Source organism: Miniopterus natalensis, chromosome 4 (assembly GCF_054644295.1).
Source record: "Miniopterus natalensis isolate mMinNat1 chromosome 4, mMinNat1.hap1, whole genome shotgun sequence".
NCBI lineage: Eukaryota > Metazoa > Chordata > Mammalia > Chiroptera > Miniopteridae > Miniopterus > Miniopterus natalensis.
In genome coordinates this window covers 67459161-67479533 of record NC_142084.1, presented here as the reverse complement: position 1 = coordinate 67479533, position 20373 = coordinate 67459161, and the positions used below count along the sequence as shown (strand labels likewise).

At 47.6% G+C, this 20373-nt stretch overlaps 1 protein-coding gene across 5 annotated transcripts in view; it reads right to left on the bottom strand.

Moving 5' to 3' along the window:
• DNM2 (dynamin 2) overlaps window positions 1-20373 on the bottom strand; it is a 79465-nt gene that overhangs the window by 22764 nt on the left and 36328 nt on the right. For 3 of the 5 annotated variants that reach the window (XM_087816723.1, XM_016207919.2, XM_087816722.1), the window contains exons 3-12: window positions 20194-20343; window positions 18821-19024; window positions 15810-15908; window positions 11549-11709; window positions 9747-9889; window positions 6827-6962; window positions 6464-6531; window positions 5713-5851; window positions 3333-3419; window positions 540-610 (exon numbers count right to left, since the gene is read on the bottom strand). In XM_087816723.1, the coding sequence (XP_087672849.1) occupies window positions 540-610; window positions 3333-3419; window positions 5713-5851; window positions 6464-6531; window positions 6827-6962; window positions 9747-9889; window positions 11549-11709; window positions 15810-15908; window positions 18821-19024; window positions 20194-20343 (1258 nt within the window). Of the gene's footprint in view, window positions 1-539; window positions 611-3332; window positions 3420-4406; window positions 4546-5712; window positions 5852-6463; window positions 6532-6826; window positions 6963-9746; window positions 9890-11548; window positions 11710-15809; window positions 15909-18820; window positions 19025-20193; window positions 20344-20373 lie in introns of all 5 variants that reach the window. The other 2 variants (XM_016207920.2, XM_016207921.2) reach the window with 1 other exon arrangement.

Sequence of the window (20373 nt, the reverse complement as noted above, 5' to 3'; positions counted from 1 at the left end):
ATGCTTACTGAGGGGCTAATGGAATCAGTGGGAGATGCCTGAGACCATCAGCATTTATATGTACACCTTGCTGAAATCAGAGCTCCCTGTTTTAACCTCTTATCCGGATTCCATGGAAGGTTCTGATTTTAAACCTACAGTGTATAATGGAAGTCATGGTGATCCTGGGCAGCCCTGACCCCATGAGATACTCCGTGAAAGGCCAAGTGTGTATGGAGAGTCTGGGAAAATTGCACAGGAGTCTATAAAAGGCTCTGAGAAGCACCTCAGGAAAGGAAGCTTTGGACACTAGCAAGCCTTGTCCTTTCCTCATGAGTTTGACCCCAGGACTGCACTTTCTTCCTTAAACCACTGGTGCCCCCATAGGAGATGCAGTAGGGACAATGGGGAAGGGGCTGCTACTAGTCCAGGCAACCTTCCAGATACTCTCAACTCAGAACTCCTGATAGAGAGACCCTTGTGCCCCAGCTCACAGAGGGAATCCCAACTGAGGGTGGACTGGTGTCAGCCCATCAGCCGCTGTACCGAACAGTACATACTTGGCAAATCCAATGAAGTCCTCGTGGTTTGTGTTGATGTAGGACTGCTCGATGTCGATGAGAAGAAGAATCTGGGGGAAAGCAGGGGTCACTGTGAGTACACACGGTCCCTGACTTACAACGGTTTGATTTATGACTTTCTGACTTTATAATAGTGTGAAAGCAGTAAGTACCCAGTAGAAACAGTACTTCAAATTTTGATTTTGATTTTTTCCTGGGCTAGAGATATGTGATACGATACTCTCTCAGCAAGCCGTAGTTCCCAGTCAGCCACACAATGAGGGTCAACAATCAATACTCTATAGTGTATTCACTGTATTAGATGACTTTGCCTAACTATAGGCACGTGTAAGTGTTCTGAACACGATTACGGTAGGCCAGGCTAAGCTATGATGTTCCATAGGTTAGGTGTATTAAATATATTTTCAGCTTACTGTATTTTCAACTTAGGATGAAGTTATCAGGATGTAATGATGAGATTACATCCTGATAAACTCATTGTAAGCTGAGGAGCATTTGAATAGAGCCCAGCATGGCAGGAAGGGGCAGTGGCTGGAGCACTTTTCACATGGGGATGTGGTAGGGATGCAGAACCATGCTGCTTCTCAGGCAGAACAGGGGCCATACATACATCTCCCCTCCAACATACACCCCAGGGTACATCTGCAGGGGGAGGGAACACAGGTATTTCTAGACGTTAGGGATTCACAACTAAGTAAGACTGAGCCAACAGAGCAGAGTGAGGCAGCCCAGCATGGTGGTCATAGGCACAGCTTCTGTGGCTGACCACCTGGGCTGCAGGCTTGGCTTAGCCACTGTCTGGCTGTGTGATCCTGGGCCACATCTTACCAAGCTGTGGAATAGGGGCACATGAGGCCCACTTCAAAGGGTTAAGTAATTCACAATAAGTCTTTAGCTAGCACCTGGCATTTCATAAGTGCTACATTTAAACAGCAAAGGTAACATGGCCAGGTGAGGACATTAAAATCACACACACACACACACACACAGAGGCACACAGGAGCAAGTTGGGATGTCATCGAAGATAAGGGATAGGTCCTTAACCAGTACCCTGGTCCTTCCTATCACCTCACTGTGTCTCTAAGCCCTCAGGCATAAAACAGGCCAGGCACTAGGTCAGATTTTGTGGGGTTGTTAGAAAATACTAGGGTGCTCCGTCAGTGGGACCCACTGTTGCTGGTTTTTAAAAATATATTTTTTAAAATGATTTTGAGAGAGAGTGGGAGGGAGAGGGATAGAGAGAGAAAAACATCGATGAGAGAGAAACATCATCTGCCTTCTGCACATCCCCTACTGGGGATCGAGCCCACAGCCTAGGAATGTGACCTGACCAGGAATGGAACCAGTGACCTCTTGGTACATGGGTTGACAGTCAATCACTGAGCCACACTGTCCAGGCAAGAATCTCTTGAGTTTTTTATATAGCTTATTGGCTACAGAAGCTATGAGGAAACAGGGCGCAGGTTGACTGGAGGATCCTCTGAAAGACAAATGAGCTAGCTGCTTCTCCATCAATGTCAAGGGGAGAAGAACAATTCTAAACAGGTGATATCACAACCAAATATAACATGTTGACTTGTTTCAGCTCTGGTTTAAAAAAACAGCTGTCAAGAGACCACACCAGACAACTAAGGGAAAGTGACTCAGACCGGGTGTTGGGGTATATGAAAACGGAATGAAGGCCCTGGATGCACTCAGCAGGGAAGAGGTGAGACTCCCACTGTGAGTACTTGGAGGAGTCCCACTCTCTGCCTTTGTGTGTGCTTGAATGGTCTTCACAGGAAAACTGAAACACAAAATCACCCTAATTCCTCTGGCAGGCAAACAGATAAATAAGCTGTGGTCCATACATTCAGCGATCAAAAGTATCAGAAGTTCAGCCCTAGCTGGTTTGGGTCAGTGGTTAGAGCATCGGCCTGCAGACTAAAGGGTCCCAGGGTTCGATTCCGGTCCAGAGCACACACCTCAGTTGCAGGCTCGTTCCCTGGCCCTGGCTGGGGCATGTGTGCAGGAGGCAACCAATCGATATGTCTCTCTCAGATCACTCTCTCTCTCTTTTTCTCCCTTCCACTCTCTCTGAAAAGCAATGGAAAAAAATAACTTCAGGTGAGGATTAAAAAAAAGCTAACAAACTTCAGCCCTGGGGAGGTGGCTCAGACGGCTGGAGCACTGTCCTATACACAAAGGGTTGCAGATTCCATCCCCGGTTGGGAAGCGTATGGGAGGCAACTGATCGATATTTTCTCTCTCCCCCTTCGTCTCTCTAAAATCAATTTTAAAAAAACATATCCTCAGGTGAGAATTTAAAAAAAAAAAGTGGAGGTGGGAGCGGAATGGAAGAGGTCAATGGGGGAAACATGGGGGGGGGGCGGCATCTGTAATACTTTCAGTAATAAAGATATATTTTAAAAAAAAGTAACAAACTTCAGGCATACCACAAACAACAAGAATGAACCCTAAATACATCACACTAAGAGAAGGAAGTCAGAATCAAAAGGCTATGTAGTACAGGAGACCATTCACAGAACATTCTGGAAAAAAGGGCAAAACTACAGGGGCAGGGAGCAGCCAAGTGACTGCCAGGGCCTGGGGATCAGAGAGGGGTTGACAACAGAGGGACAAAGGATGAGACTTTTGGGGGGTGATGGAATCGTTCTATCTTGTGATTGAGGTAGGAGTTACTTTATGCATTTGTCAAAATTCAAAAAACTATACACTCAAGATTTACTGCAAGTAAATTATACCTGAAAATTTTAAACAAAAAGCCAATACCTGGTCCTTGGTTCTCCCCTCTCGTTCACGGATATAAGTGGTGACAATTCGTTCTGTCTCCTCTCTCAACCGGGGGTAGGAGTTGAGCTGGGGGGAAAGCAGAGTGGCAGCATTGGCTGGGTCCTCATGGCATAGGAAGCAATGCGAACTACACAGAAAACATGAGGGAAGGTGTGTGATACGGGGGTCAGCTCACCGAGTCCCCACCCCACTCCTGTCTCATAGCTATGCCAGCTGGGAGACAAGGGGACAGTGGGGGGACAGTGGGCCGGAGAGAGTGACAGGATCCCCATGCACAAGCAAAGATATTTTTTGAGAATGCAATTTAGAGGTAAAAAGTGGCAGAGAAAGTGGGTGACAGCCATCTCCCTCCCGCCCAGCACTGGGTGAGAGCGAGGACACGAACTATAATTAAAGCCACAGGTCACTGGGGCAAATACTCTCACCCAGCTCATGAGAGTACAGCAACTGTTCTAAGATGGGGGGTTGGCATCTGGGCTATCTATTTCGGAGGGACCCCCTTGCAGAAAACCATTCATCATCTCATTTCTAGAATCTACCCCTCTAATACTCCCAGAGCCCCAGCCTTTGCAGCAGTAACCAAACCACATGAAGAGTCCACCTTCTGCAGTTTGGGTTAAGCTCACAAGCTGAAGAAAATTGAGCAGTCAAAGTCACTTAATGAAAACCTAGTAAATGTCCCATGACATAACACAAAGAGCTGCACATCAATGTTTTACTGCTTTGGTGAGTTTGGAAATCCCCTTTCTCTAAGGATCCCAGGAATGGGCATTGACTCATCCTCACTGCCTGAAGAGTAAATGCTTTTGGCAACATCAAAGGTCTCCCAGCTGCTTCAGTAGCCCAAACTGCCAAGGTGGAACACACATGCGATGCAACTTGCCCCATTTTGTCTGCCAATGCAAAGTTGAGATGTCATTGAGTGACAACTGGCCCATTGGAGAGGGGGGTCCATCCGAGGCAGTGTCTCCCAGATGCATGAGTTAAGACTAACAACAGAGGGAGAAGATGGGGGACAAATGCATAGGTGATAATAACAAAACCTTCTATTACCTTCTCAGCACACTTTTTAATGACCGTGGCCAGTTCTGAGACCACGAGATCAACACACTTCAGACTCGGCTCTTTGAGTTTTACAATCTGTTTTTTCACAATGGCTTCAAAGGCCATATCAGGGGTGAAGAGCCCCGTCCTGGGTCATGCGAAAGGTGGGACCAGTAGAAAGACACGCAGGGATAGTGCAGGCCACACACCCAGGACAGGAGATAGAGAAAGAGAGAGAGAGAAACGAGAGTCAGCTGGTTAGTGACATGCACGGAGGAGCCTGTGCCCGCATTTGCCCCGGAAGCTGCTTCCTGGGTCCCAGGGGTGGACTGGTCTGGGTTTAATTATAGAAGTGCTAAGGGTAAGTGTCATCATGCAGACAGCAAGGGTGTGCAGATGCTTTGAGTTTCATTATCTGCGACAATGGGCTCGAGGATGACAGTCTCCAACCCATCTGGGTTTCTTTCCCCTCCCTTTTCCAATCAAAGAAGCTTAAGAAGCAAATGTGGGCTTTTCCAGACTGAGTACAGAAGGCTCAAGCAGAAACCCCTGCCTAGGAAGGCCGATCCAGAGCTCTATGGCCATCGTGGACGTGCAAGCACAAACTGTCCACCGAGAAGCGCTTCAGCTGTTTGGCCAAGCATGCTGCCCTGGGAACCAGGTCCTTGGGGGAACCCAGTACATCTTGCTGGGGGCAGGCAGTGGCCCAGGCACACAGGCCCTTGTGACTTAGTAGATCTGAGGATGGGCTGCCTGGGGGAACAGCACTGTTCCTGGGGAAGGCAAGGGAACTAGAGGAGGCAGTTAGGAACCGAGCCAACTTTGGGACCCAAGCACTGATTATATTGGTGTTTGGGCCTTTCTTGGCAGCCTGGGGAGCAGAAACATGACTGGCTCCAGGGAAGCCCAAGGGTGTCACTCAAGGAGTGACAGCCAGAAAGGTTCAGGGAGCTTGGCCTCCAGCAGCTGATGCAGGGTCCCTCTCTGTTTCCCAGAAGGCAGCAAAGCGATAGCCCAATGACACCCCCATCAGACACATGCTAGGCTTGGTATCAGGGTCCCAGGGAGCCCTGCCCACCAGTCTGGCCAGTTCTGGAGGCCTGACACATACCCCGCTCCCCCCCGCAGTTGCACTTAGGCTGACGTGCCCCTGCCCCAGCCTCTGGGAAGATGCCACATTCTTGGAAACCAAGGCAATCTAGGGGCAGGGGAAAGGTACCACGGGGCACAGGCTGAAGCAGCACTGGGAGCCTGATACCAAAGCCCTGAACCCCATTTCCACACGGCCAGGAGTCCCCTGCTGAGGGGCCAATACCTTATTGGTACATTGCCTAACTGTATTGATTAGCTCCTGGATAACCAGGTCGACACATTTCAGACAGGGCTCTTTCAGCTTGACGACCTGCTTTTTCACAATGGCCTCGAATGCCATGTCCGGGGTGAAGAGCCCGGTCCTAAAATCATCCAAACCCGAGGGCAAGGGAAATAAGTCAGAGAGAAACAAAGCATGGTCAGCAATCTCACAGGCATGGGCCAGGTTCCCGAGAAAGAACCAAGATCATGTCAAGTCTGGAGGTCAGATGCCTGTGAACACTACCTGGAAACCCCTAGGACAACCTGAGGACCCCATGGTGATGTGAGATTGGACGACTGGAGTGACTACTTTTGTTGGAATACGGAGGGGACACAGGAGGCTCACAGGGAACAAACACTGGATTCCTATAATCATGTTTCAGATCTGGCTCCCCACCCCCACCCACAGGGCAAATATGCAGTGAGCTTTCTTGAATGATCACAGTAAGTAGGGCTCATGCTAATTAACTGGGGGGTTTAACCAATGTTTAACCCAAAGGCAGCAGACAGCCCTGTGGCTCATGATATACTCACATAGAACTGAGCCCATCTACCCTCGAGTGCCCTTGGAGAGAGTTATACCTACTGAGAAACACCCAGGATCCTGTCAAGACCTCACAATCAGGGGACCCAGAGGTTTGGGGGACCAACAGGCTGGAGGGTGACACTGCAAAGGTAAAGAGGACATTGGCTACTTTCCCTATGGAACTTGCCTGACACCATGGATGTTCTTAATGGCGTAGCTGATCTCGCGTCTTAAGTCCTTCTCATCGAACTCCATCTGAGAACAGAGAAATCAAACACTATTTTCTATGTATTTTACAAAAAACATATATTGGTTTTTGTCAGGGGAAAAAAATGAAACTTTTTGAACAGCTCTGCTGGAAAGCTGTAAGCTGCCTGCTCAGGGAAGGAAATCCATGGGGGACGCTTCCTCCAGGCCACACTCTGCCCAGGGCAGGCTCAGGCATGAAGGCCGGAGTTCAAGACCTCAAGCTCTGGAAGGAGGCTGGGCTCAAGGCCGAGCTGATTGGCACCTGACCAGGGACAGGAGGGCCCAGCCTTGGCCACACTACCTTCACCAGCTCGAAGGGAAACCGCTCATGGAAAATGCGATTGATTCGGGCACCCCCAGAGAGCTCCAGTGTGTCCACTTGGTCTCCAGAGCCCTCGATCCTCTTTTCAAAGTCCACCCCAAACTGCTGGACCATCCTACAAGGAAAAAGAAAACCCAAACATCAAGCAGAGGTTTCAACAAAGCTCCGGTGTTATGTCCTGAGTCAAGCCATGGTTCAATTTCCTCTTTTCATTTTTAGTAGCAAAATCTATGTGTAGGTCAAAACAAATAAACAAAATTCAGGAGCTGCAGGTGGCAAGCACTCACTACACGCCAGGTCCACTCCATAGGCCTGTTACAATCATTCACTGAACTGAAGAGGGTGCAGTTATTACTCCACTTTGCAGATGACAAGGGTGAGGTACAGGGGTCACAACCAGGAAACCTCAACTCTGCCCTGGGGCTTGGCCTAATCCAGCAGGACCACGGAGTGAAAATGTAGTCCCTCCACACAGTTCAGGTTGCTTCTGCTGGTTCCCGCCATGTGGGTTGGCACTTCACCAGTATAGGCTGAGGCCTTGGAAAGATGGCTTTGTCTCTCTGAGCCTCAGTTTCTGCTAAGTGGGTTAATCATACCAGCACCTCAACACAAGGTCATCGTAAGGATTCAAAGTTCCTAGATTCCAGCAACTCCAAGAAGTCATTGATTCTAAAATGCACCATTAGTCTATATACCCACACAAAAAAATTTTTTTAAAATGCTAACAATTCATTGTAATTCACCTAAAACTTCTGAATTCAGAGAAGTCAAAATGTCACATAATTGACAAAATGTGCTAATATCACAAGTGGCCCCTTAAAACCCAGCCCAGCCCTTACAAAGCGTCGAAGTGTTGCTAATTAGTACTGTCGCAAGGCGGGCAGTGGAGAAGATCTAAGATATTTACTAGTGTTTTGGTTTTCCTTGGCATTTCTGATTGCTCCCCCCAGTCCTTTGCACTGTCTGCCTTAATCATTTCCTCATCTCTACCTCCCAAATTCTTGGTCTACTCAAGTATAGACAGACCTTGGAGATATTGAAAGTTTAGTTCCAGGCAACCCCAATAAAGCAAATATTACAATAAAGTTAGTGATACGAATTTGCTTCCCAGTGTATATAAGTTATTTTTACACTACACTGTAGTCTACTAAGAGTTCTAATCCAGAATTATATTTAACAAAACAATATACATGCCCTAATTAAAAAATATTTTATTGCCCTGGCTGGCTCAGTTTGTTGGAGGGACATCCCATACACTAAAAGGTGGCGGGTTCGATTTCAAGGCAGAATACATACCTAGGTTACGGGTTTGATCCTGGTTGGGGCACATACAGGAGGCAATTAATTGATGTTTCTCCCTCACATCTTCACATAGGGGCAAGGAATGCAAGGTTCAGAGAGGCATGGTCAACAGCCAGGGGAAGCCCAGCAGACCCAGGATTACTCTGATTGCAGCATGTGCTAGACCAAATCTCCTCTTCAAGTCTACAAAGGATCAGTGTTTGCTCTGTAGAAAGTTTTGCAGAATGCAGTTGAGCTTGACTGAACATAAAAGCCTTCTCATCTCAATCCTACCACCATGCATTGCCACATGGCCGAGGATGGGGGATGTCAAATCTATGATGGTCATGTGAGCAGTGTCCCTCTGATGTGCCTGTAGGAGGAGTCTTATGCATACCATCATCTGCCACATAAGCTACCAGAGAGTTTCTGGAACCTACTCTAGCCAAGTCCTTGCAGCACTAGGGTCCCTGGCAGGGCAGACACAAAGATTATAGGGGCAGGAGGAGCCTAGAGTGAGAACCTGGGATGGTGGGGCACACCTGCTCCACTGCCTCTCAGCTGCACAACTGCAGTGAGTCTCTTAGGGTTCTGAGTTGGACTCAAGAATCACGGTGAAGATTCAAAGAGACCAAACAGAAGCAGCTAACACAGGGTCTGGCTCCCACCCCCCTCCACATCTGTCCTCCCTACAGCAGCCAGAGGGCTCCTGTGAGCACCTGAGTCAGGCAATTCCCATCCTCTGCTCAGAACAAAATATGGCTCCCACTGCACACAGAACAAGAGCCAAAGTCCTCCCCATGGTCTACAAGGCACTACAGACTCTGCCCTCACCTCTTCCCACTCTCCCTCCCTCCCTCCCTCTGCTCCAGCCACGTGGACCTCCAACATGCTGGACACAGTCCTGCCTCATGGCCTTTGCACTGGTTGGGCCCCATCCAGGGCTCTGTGTAGCTCCCTCCCTCATCTCTTCAGGTCTTTGTCTCTCAGTCTCAGAGAGGCCTTCTTGACCACTCTATTTTATTTTTAAATATGTCTTTATTGATTTCAGAGAGAAGGGGGAGAGAGAGAGAAAGAGACACAGAGAGAGAAACATCAATGATTAGAGAGTCATTGATTGGTTGCCTCCTACATGTCCAGCACTGGGGATCGAGCCCGCAACCTGGGCATGTGCCCTGACTGGGAATCAAACCTCAATCTCCTGGATCATAAGTCAATGCTCAACCTCTGAGCCACACTGGTCAGGCTTCACCATTCTATTTTAAATGGCACACCATGCCCACCTTGGTACTCTCATGCCTCTTTCCCACTTTAATATTTTTGCCATTGCACACACTACACATTTTATTTACTTATTTTTGTCTCATCCCTCCCCCTCTCCCCTTTCTGAATATATAGGGCAGGAATGAGTGTCTGTCCCATGCATTGCAGTGATCCCAGTGCTCAGGACAGGGCCTGGCACACAGGTGGCCCTTGGGAAATGTTGAATGTTTGTTGAATGAACAGATGAATGAACAGATGGATGAATGAAGATCAGTGCCCAGCCTAGTCCCGGAACCCTGTGGCTGGGTAGAGGCCCCAGTGAGCTAGGCTGGGGGGCTGGGGAGGTCACACGTACTGCAGTAGGGCTTTAGTTTTACGTGTGGGGTCATCAGGCCGGTAGTTCTTATATTCATCCACCTCCTTCTCCAGGGACAGCAGTTGGCTCTGCAGCTTGCTGCGCAAGGTTGGCAATGACTCCCGGATATGGTTGGTCAGTTGCTGCAGGAGAGAGGCCAGAGGTCAGAGGATAGTGCCAGCACGAAAGAGGGCCATGTATGATGGTGCCTGGGCCCAGCAACCCCCAGCCTCAAGAGAAAGCAAGAGAATATCAGCTGGAGCCACACTTGTGCACGGAGCAAGGAGAGGCTGAGAACAGCCCATGGGACTTTATAGGACAGATCAATTGGGGTGTTCACACCATGGAGCACACGCCAGGACATGTGTGCTGACCCAGCACAGCCTCCCACAAGTGCCACTCAGTGAAAAGCCCAGGAGACCACCACAGGATCCTGGACTGAATGACTGACGGATGGATGACAGACAGTACATGTGGACAGCGGGACACTGGGCGCATATACAGACATGGGGATGGTGCCCTGCAAGAAAAGGTACTAAAGATATGCATTAAATGCTCCCTTCTGTGAAAGACAAGGAGAAAGTAAGAACATGTTTTCATTTGCAAGAACAGAGAAAATAAGATTCACAAGAAACAAATGTGAAACAAATGTGAAAGAAACAGGCCGAATGGGGCAGGTGGGCAGGAAGGAGACCTTGCACCGCAGCCTCCTTTTCCTCTACTGTTCTGCTTTTGCATCATGTGGATTTGTTCATTACTTATAAATTTTAAAAGGAGGCAGTGGTACAGAAAAGTTTAGGGGACGAGTCTCAAGATGTGGTGTTAGAGAAAAAGCCAGAGTACTGGGTAAATATCTTACTGTTCAGGTGGGGGGAAAAAAGAAGAAAAAAGGAAAGGTCAAGAAAGGCAGGAGGAAGGGAGAAAGGAGGGCGACACAGACACATCAGCCCTCTAGGCCCTGAGCATCTGTCTCTAGAAGGAATCCTAGGAAATGATGACCCTGGCGACCTCAAGGGATGGGACATGCATTATATTTGGGCTGTATGACTTTTTTTTGTTTACTATTATAAAGGAGGGATATAGAGATAAAAGAAAGGGAGAAAGGAAGGAGAAGGGGAGGGGAGGGGAGACGGGAAGAAAGGGAGGAAGGGATGAAGGGAGGTTGGTTGGGAAGAAGGGCAAAACAAAAGCCATAAAATCAGCCAACATCCCCAAACTGAAAAGCAGCATTTTGTTGCCATCTGCCCTGCAATAGAAAAGAACTTACAAGATGTCCATCAAGCTCGACACAAGGCTTCAAGGAGGATTACACTCTGTGGTATGAATCTGGGTTACCCCAAAGTCCTCTGTGACCAGGGACCCTGCCCAGGGCCCCACTGCGGGAGCTGCAGGTTTCTAAGGGTGAGCTATGTGCTCTGCAGACCACCCCGGTCTCTGACAGCATCCTAGAGCATTAGAGTGGCTCCATGTAACTCATGGGGAAACAGAGGGGAGGGGGACAACCGCCTCAGGAAACATCTGATGTAGAGCCAGGCCCTTAGGAGTACAGCTGAGCTGCTGGCTCTCAGGAGGCCCTGGCAGCCTGCAGGGTAGTTTTACTTCCCTTCCTGATCCTCCAGCCCTCTGCCCAGGCAGACCCACTTCCTTTCCTGGAGGGCCCCTTCCTTTGAACACTTCCTTCCCTCTTTGCTCCCCTGGGCTGTTGTCTCTGCCTTCCTGCTCTGTGCCCACTCACTTTCTGGCCCCCATCACTACCTAACACTTGATTGAGCATGTGCAATTGCAGAAAAGCACTGACACACCTGATTCAGAGTCTTCTGCAGGTGTGGGGTACCCATGCGATCAGCCATGTGCCGGTAGGCTGGGTGGGAGAGAAAGAATTTTCTCTCGGCTGCCAACGCTGCGCGAATGTCTTTCTTGCCCTCGATGTCCTTCTGGCTGCGGTTCACCACACCAATGTAGCCTGCAGGGAGAGAAGGTCAAGGTAAGGCCACTACCAGGCAAGCCAAGGTGCCCAGGTGTCCACTGCAGCCCAGGCACAGAGCTAAGCAAGGTGTAGGTGAATACATGGATTCTGTCCTATGAGTCACTGAGACTGGTTTACAAGCTGTATACATTAGTTAGAAACAACATGGAGAATGCAAACAGAGGGCAGTCCTAAAAAGCAACATGTGTTTGGAAGAAGGAGAGATTACATCCAGCCTGGTGTGAGGGGAGTGGATAGAGATAAGCTTTAAAGGTGAAATCTAGAAGCTGAGATTTAAAGACAGGGAAGAAAAAAAATCTCAAAAAGAAGGGCAATTCGCGGACAGCTAATCTTGCCACACATCAAAACCTATTCTAAAGCTATTATATTGGGAAAGGTTGGGAATACTGGGGCATGTATGTCCAGAGGATGAATGGAAAAGAAAACCCAAACCATACCCAGCAGCAGGTGGGAACTAACAGCTAACTCTTCAAACTCAGTGGGAAGAAAGCTAGATTATTCAATGGTCGTTGTTAGCAAAGTAGGGTACCTCCCAAAATTAATTCTTGAGGGATCACTGATTTACACATAAAATACAAAACTACAGAGGTACTTAAAGAAAACATGGGTGAGTTTTAAAAATGAATGTATTGCCCGGCCGGGCGTGGCTCAGCGGTTGAGCGTCGACCTGGGATCCAGGCGATCGGGGTTTGATTCCCGGTCAGGGCACATGCCCAGGTTGCGGGCTCGATCAATGACTCTCTCATCATTGATGTTTCTATCTCTCTCTCTCCTTTCCTTGCTCTGAAATCAATAAAGATATATTAAAAATAATAATAATAAAATAAAAATGAATGTATTCATATTAAAATTTTCTAAATGAAACCCAAGAAACAGTTAACTGTGAGTACATGAGAAATGGGACTTGGGAGAGGGGGTTGAGAGACAGTCTCTTCAATTAAGAGCCTTCAGTACCATGTTGGAATTTTTTTTCCAAATGTAAGAAACTATTTTTTAGAATAAAAATGCTATGTGAGGAAAAGGTTTGCAATATTTAGAAATAAACAGTAGACTGAGAAAAACATAAAGAAGAGGAGAAAAAAGAGAAGGGAAAGGGGATGGTGTTCAAAAAGCCAGAACAGCCAGGAGCCCCTGAGCATGGATACAAGGCACCAAGCAATATGGGTACACAAATGGGTGTTGTGGGAAATAAAGAATTTAGTATGCCTGGCCAGCATACTAAGTTGGTTTAGTGTAGTCTCGTGCACTGAAATGTTGCTGGTTCAATTCCAGGTCAGGGCACAGGCCTGGGTTGTGGGTTCGATCCCCAGTAGGGGGCGTGCAGAAGGTAGTTGATTGATGTTTCACTCATCAATGTTTTTTCTCTCTCTCTCTCCCTCCCTTCCTCTATGTCTAAAATCAATAAAAACACAGTAGGTGCTCAATAAACAGAGGTGGTTATTCATATCATTAAAGTTGGAAAAGTGGACTGCAGATAGGTGGCAAAAGACCTGAAGTTGATAAACATATCTATTTATCTCCATTCTCTTGACAGTGGGGGTCTTTTAGCACTTCCCTTGAGGAGGAGGGGAGTGGCATGTGCCCAGTCTTATGTGGGCCTGATTTTCGTCCTCTCCATACGTGTCATTATGTCCACTTTACAGATGAGGGAACCAAGGCAGGCCAAGGTGAGGTCACTTGCAAAGGTCTCAGAGAGGATCAGTAGGAGAACTCAGATCTGTGGGAAGCCCAAAATCTTTACCATCCCTATCACTGTGAGCAGAAGGAAGCAGTAGGGGACACAGAGAAGAGTCTGGCTTGGATCCCCTAAACATGCTGCAGTTCTGAGTCTTTCATAAACCAAGTAAAAGGATCCAATTAGAGAGACTCTGAAAGCCTCGGGCAAGAGAAAACCGAGAGAGCCTGAGGTCTTAAGCCTGAAGCGAGTGTGTGAGTGGAGACAGGAAGAGCCACTTTCTTGGAAATAGACAGGAAGGCAGAGGAGTGGAGACATAGACAGCAGTGAGTGGGGAGGACGGGGAGGAGGCGCATGTCATCCAGCCACCAGGCTGCAATGCTGAGCACAGCTAGTGTCCCTTGGAGTTTAAGATGGTTGTCCAACATGTGCAAGGGAGCACAGGGTTGATTTGCTGGTGGAGGGTGTGGGGACAGACGGGGGTCTGCTCCCCTGTTCAGCACTGACCCTTCTTCTTAAATCTCTGATACGTGTTTGCTCTTCAGCCTTTGATCCTTATAGCCAAACAGGCTTTTAGGTTTTGCTCCTGACCACACTCTGTCCTCATTTAGGGCCACCTCTCATCACTCAGTGTCTCAGCAGTGCCGGGAGAAGGTGGAAATCAAGGTCTCAACGTTTCCCCCATGGCTATCCCAGATATCAAGGAGGGAAGTCCCAGGAGCAACAGACAAGACCTAAATGGGACCGGCTAGGTGCAACAGCCAGAGGTGCCCACAGCTGAGAGCTGATCCCAGAGGGAAGGAATGGGAAAGGCAGCAAAGTAATTAGGGAAGAAATGGCCTTAAAAAATAAAAAACCTCGATAGTCAACACTGCACCGCAGGGAAAAACCGGAACCAACCTGAGTGTTCAACAAATGGGGAGTGAGTAATAAACAGCCCACACACATGTAAGGGGCTCCGCAGGACCTTTGGAATCTATCTTGAAGAATATCTGCCTGTTGTGGGGAAATGTTCTGCTATTTTGCTACGTGAAATGGAAAATCAGATCACAAAGCAGCATGGAACTGGAGGGCTGGCATTCAAAACCAGCTCTGCCACTTGCTAGCTGTGTGACCTAGAGCAAGGGATTTAGCCTCTCTGTGGCTCAGTTTCTTCATCCATAAAATGGGGATGAAAACAGAACCATCCACTGTGTTGGTCGTCATCAGAATTAAGTGGGCTCTTACACATCAAGAGCTGAGAACAGTATCTGGTACATAAGAGACACTTAATAAATATTTGCTACTCATTTTTTGGAAAGAGAAATACTTAGGTTACTTCTATCAGAAGATGTGAACCTAAAACTGAGTCTAAGCAGGCCTCTGTCTAGATCTAATTACCAGTTCACAGGGAACTACCATTGGCCAAATCCTGAGTGTGGGACGAGATCTGGTTTCTTCCACAAATAAATGATACTGAAGAAACAAAGGGGTTGGGAGGGTGAACAGTTCGAAGAGAAACATAGACAGATATGTATAAAATGATATGATGCCTCAGATTTTGCTTTATAATCCCCCAGGAAGAATATGACGACAGGAGGCGAAGACATGTGGGAGATTCAAGATTAGCTGTGTGCTGATAACCACCAAGGCTGGGTCCATTCTACTTTAAAGACTGTTTGAAAGTGTTCACGACAGAAAGTGAGTATGAAAATGAGTAAAGGTTACAAATTCTTGGGAACGTTTTGGAAGTACAGTCACAAAGTGTTAACTAGTGGTTATCTGGGGGAATTAGGCTGTGGATGACTTTAGTTTCTTCTTTTATATACAGTTGACTCTTGAACAATACAGGGCTTAGGGGCGCCTACCTCCAGTGCAGTTGAAAATCCACATATAACTTTAGCCAGCTCTGCGCATATGCAGATTCCCAATGGGAGTTGACCCTTGAACAGTACAGGTTTGAACTGTGTGAGTCAGTTTAAAAATCCATTTATACTGGACCTGGGCAGTTCAAACCCATGTTATATTGTTCAAGGGTATTTGTTTTCTCATGTTCCCTAAATGAGCGGGTGTTAAGTGTGTAATTGAAAAATGAGTGTATACAAACAGAAGAGAAAGATACATACGTTCACTTGGAAAAAAAGAAGTTAGAAGGGTTTGCGATGGAACAGAAAGCACTGACTTCTGGGCAGTGGGGAAACGGGTGATGGAGGAACATATCTGGGAGCATTTGCTGAGGTTTCAGTAATAAGAACAACAAAAACAAACTCTGTTTTCAAAAAGCAGAGGTGCACCAGCTCTCCTGCTCCACACCTCTCTTTCCTGCCCTCCCCTGGCCCTGTGATTCTCCAGGTCTCCCCTTCTGGCCTTATGGCCTCCTGCTGCCCCACCCCAGGGCTCATAGCTTCCCACCCAGCCGCACCTCTTCTCAAAGGGAGCAGCTTGTTCTCCAGGACATCCCTGGCATCGGTGCCCTCGTCCATCAGGTCGAGCTTGGTGATGACGCCAATGGTCCGCAGGCCTAAAAGAGCCCAGAGATCAAGAACACTATTAGGAAGATGCCTCAGGTCACCAAGGGCCCCCTATGCAGTACAACCTGGGACAAATCACAGTGTCACCTACCTGGACTCTAGTTTCTCTCATGTGAAATGAGCACAGTAACAGCACCAATATCAGGGGGTTGGCCATAAGAATAAATCTGGCATGTGGCAAACATTCAATCAATAAACACTGGCCACCATTATTGTCATTTGTACGATCAGGGACTTTGTCTTGCTGCTGCAGCATCAGGAGAAACCTCATTGAGCTCCTAGGACAGAGGCTCCATGCTGTGCTCTTTGGGTGCAAAGTTCCAACACAGTATGAAAACCAAGGCTACTGTTTCTAGGGTAACCTGTCGCTTGAATGGCCAAAATTCCACTCTGGAAGCCACCTATGAAATTCTGCCTCTCTTCAGGTCACCCAGAGCCATAGGGAACCTCCTAGCAAAGCCTGAAACCTGCAGATCAACCTCCCCTGCAAATGCCTCCCCTGCAACCTCCCCTGGATGTCTCTGTGCCAACTGTGTGTTTGTGTGTACACACGTGTATGACACTCAGGGGACAGAGGGAGGCCCAGGGAGATCTCCAGTGGGCACTAAGGTAGGCATCTAGCAGGGAGACAGAATGCCCTCTCTGGGATCTCTGCCTGTGCCCATTCTGCTGTGAGATTATAAGCTGACATCAGAGGGCATCTTCAAAGGGCAAAGGGGCCACAGCTATGAATATGCACAAAGCTTGTGCCTGGGCCAGAGGGGAAAACCAGAGCAAGGTAGAGAGATGTGATAGGGGAGAAGACCTAGGCTGGGGTATCAACTCTATTGGAAACATCAAATGTCACTGAACCTTTGTGTAATAAAGACCTGAAACAACCCAGCTGTGCAAGAAGAAAGAAAAGGCAACAATGGGGCGCGCCCAGTGTATGGTTATGTATGTACATCCCTATGGTAATAGGAAAAAACACACATCATAGAAAAATAAGTCAAGATCATCCCATTTTAAAAATATGAGTTTAGCCCTGGCCTGGCTCAGTTGGTTAGAGCATCATCCCAATACGCCAACGTTGTGAGTTCAATCTCCAGTCAGAGCACATACAAGAACCAACAAATGAATGCATAAATAAGCGGAACAACATATTGATGCTTCTCTCTCTCTCTCTCTCAAAAAAATAAAAAATAAAAAATATAATAAAATAAATAAATAAAAATGCAAGTTTACACAGAAGAACAAACTCTCAAAGGATATATGCCAACTGTAGCTACCAGTAACTCTACAGGGAAGAGGAGCTGTCACTTTTTAGGTTCTATATTTTACAACGGTGACATTTTTTTGAGTAAAAATTATGAATAGTTTGAATAGTTTCAAAGGCAGAAAGATACTTCTTTTAAGACAGAATGCCAGCATCAAGTTCACAAATGGTGCTTAACTGTACTCAGATTTTCTCACCACATGATCAAGCCTCTGCAGCATCTTTGTCACAGTGACACCCAATTTCGTGGGACCAGGCTGCGGGGACCAGATTGCTGTGGGAGACTGTGAGCAGGGGAAGTCCCTCCAGGGAAAGCACATCTGGGATGACCTTGAGGAGGAGCTCGCATACCAATCGACCATGGGATAAAGATGCGTACAGCCCTGGAGTTTGAGAGTTAGTAGGCCAGGGTGGGAAACGGCAGACAGCAGCCACCCAAGGCCAATCACCATTCACCCCACCCTGGGCCTGCCACAAGGCTGGAAACTAGGGAGCATGAGCCACAGAGCCTGTCTCCCCAACTCCTTGCTGGTCCCTAATTCCCTCCAAAACACTATGGAATCATGCAGTTGAACGGCATTTTGCAAAATATATTTTAGTGTGTGCCACACTCCACTGAACTTCCAACACTCTCAGAATAAATCTGTTCCCCATGGCTTCCCACACGGTCCTGCTCAACCAGCTCTGTCCCCAGCCCTGCCCTCATCTCCTCTGCCCTTCCTTTAGCTGGCTCTGCTGCAGACACACTAGCCTCCTTGCTGTGCCTTGGGCAACCCAGGCTCAAATCACACCCAGACAATTTAGCATCTATTGTCTATTTTCCTGGATTTTTGTCTTTTCATTATTCTGGCCTTGCCTAAAACCTCACATCTTCACAGGCTTCTGATTCCTTCCCACTTGTCACTCTCCAAGGGTTCTATTTTCTTCCAGTGCTTACCTCTACCAGAAATTATCCCACTTGCTTATTTCCTTGTTGGATTCTGTCACCCCTATCGGAATATCAGCTTCCTGATGGCAGGGACCCTGTCACTTTTGTCCCCTGCAAAATTCTCAAGATCAAAACAGAGCCTGGCATACACCAGGTGCTTAACTGACATTTACTGAATAAATCGCCACTGGAAAAGTTTGACCCAGAATGTCCTGAGCCAAAGATGCCATAGTCTCCCACTACTACCTACTGCCCCAACTTGCTTCACTAACTCATTCTTTCACCTCCCCTTCGTGGCCCTGAACAGTTATGGAGACAACTCCAGTCTTCTCAGCAACTACACAGGTTGGGATTGCTGCTCCCATTTGGAAAGAAAGGGGACCAAGCCTCAGGAAGGTAAGTAACTTCTAGAGATGGAATTTGGACTTGCATCTGTGCCCTGGGAGGACTGGGCTCTTCCCAATGCCCTACATTAGCTTTCAGTGCAGGTGAAGTGGGGGCCATTGTGTCTGAGGAATGTCCAATTGCCACATAATGGCCTCCTGGAGGATGCCCTTCAGCATTGCCAGTCCTCATGGGAAATGCTATGTCCCATGTAGACCTTTTTCTAGGGAGGCCATGTGCCAAAGAGAACATCCTGGAATCAAGGATGCTGGGCAAGTTGCAATTCTCAGGGGAACCTGGAAGAGGGAGCTGCTGCTGTGGGGTTTGGTGGTTACCTTGTGGGTCGACCTCCTTGGCCATCTTGAGGGCATCTGAGTTGGCCAGGTCCATGTTGGCAGGGGTGACGGCAAGGATGAGGCTGCTCTCCCGGCTGATGAATTGCAGGATCATGTCCTTGATCTGGTACTCGATATCTGGGGGTTGGTCCCCCACAGGTACCTTGGTGATGCCAGGGAGGTCGATGAGGGTCAGGTTCAACACTGTGAGGGAAACCAGAGGGAAAGGTGTTCGGTCTCAGGAGGGAAGGCCACTTACAGCCACTTCAGCAGCCCATTTCCCCAAGGGCCAGGTGGTCAGTGAGCCTCAGGATTCCTCCGGGAATCCAACCATGATCTCTTGGATCCTAGGTTGATGCTTAAACGCTGAGCCATGTCTGGCTGGGCTCAGTGATAGTTTTAAATGAGGACATCTGCATTTGCAGATTGAAATTGCTTTAAATGGCTAAATGAATTTCAACCCAAAGATTCAGCCAATACCAAGGAAATATTAAAAACAAAAAGATGAGCTGACCAGTGTGGCTCAGTGGTTGAGAATAAATCTACGAACCAGGAAGTCACAGTTCGATTCCCGGTCAGAGCATATTCCCGGGTTACGGGCTTGATCCCCAGTAGGGGTCGTATAGGAGGCAGCCGATCAATGACTCACTCTCATCATTGATGTTTCTGTCTCTCTCTCTCTCCCTTCCTCTTTCTGCAATCAATACAGATATATTTTTAAAAATAAGTAAAAATAAATGACACAGTTTTAAAATTAGGACATTCTGCAGAGAAGTCTTTCTAGATCCTCTTGAGAAACTGAAAGACCTGGCTACCTGGGGCTGGTTTAACTTGTCACTATGTGGCCACCATTGCCTGGGAGACAAGTGTATCTGCCCTTTTAAAAGGAGCATACAAAATTGGCAGTTACAAAATAGTCATGGGGATGTAAAGTACACCATAGAGAATACAGTTGATAATATTGTCATAACTATGTATTGTGTCAGGAGGGTACTAAACTTCCAGGGGTATCACCTAAGTTATATAAATGTCTAACCACTATGCTGTACACCTGAAACTAATAGAATACTGACTGTCACGTGTAATTAAAAATTTCTTTTAATAAAAAATAAATACATAAATAAAAGGAGCATATAGCTACAATTTGCCCCAGTCCCCACCATTCCTGACAGTCTTCCTGGCAGCTGTTTTTCTTAGAGCTGAGATCAATCTCTCAGTACCACCTTTCTATTAAAAGTGGGAAGCTACAGATCAAGAGGGCTAGGTATATGTGAAGAAAATGGGAGGACATATTCTTTGTGACAGTAAGGCCAACCCAACCTGTGTCCAGCTCTCCTCTGCCACTGTGATAGGTACATGCTCATTCTGCCTACCGTGCGGCGAATAGACTCGCAAGTTGATGGGCACTGGGGAGATGCCTTTGTTGGTCCCCGTGACCCTTTCGGTCTCCGCTTCGATCTCCTGTCGGACTTCTTCAAAGTCTGTAAACTTTTTGGACTTGCAGTGCAAAAACTCGGCATATTCTGCAAAGGGAAGAAAGATGCTCAAAATTA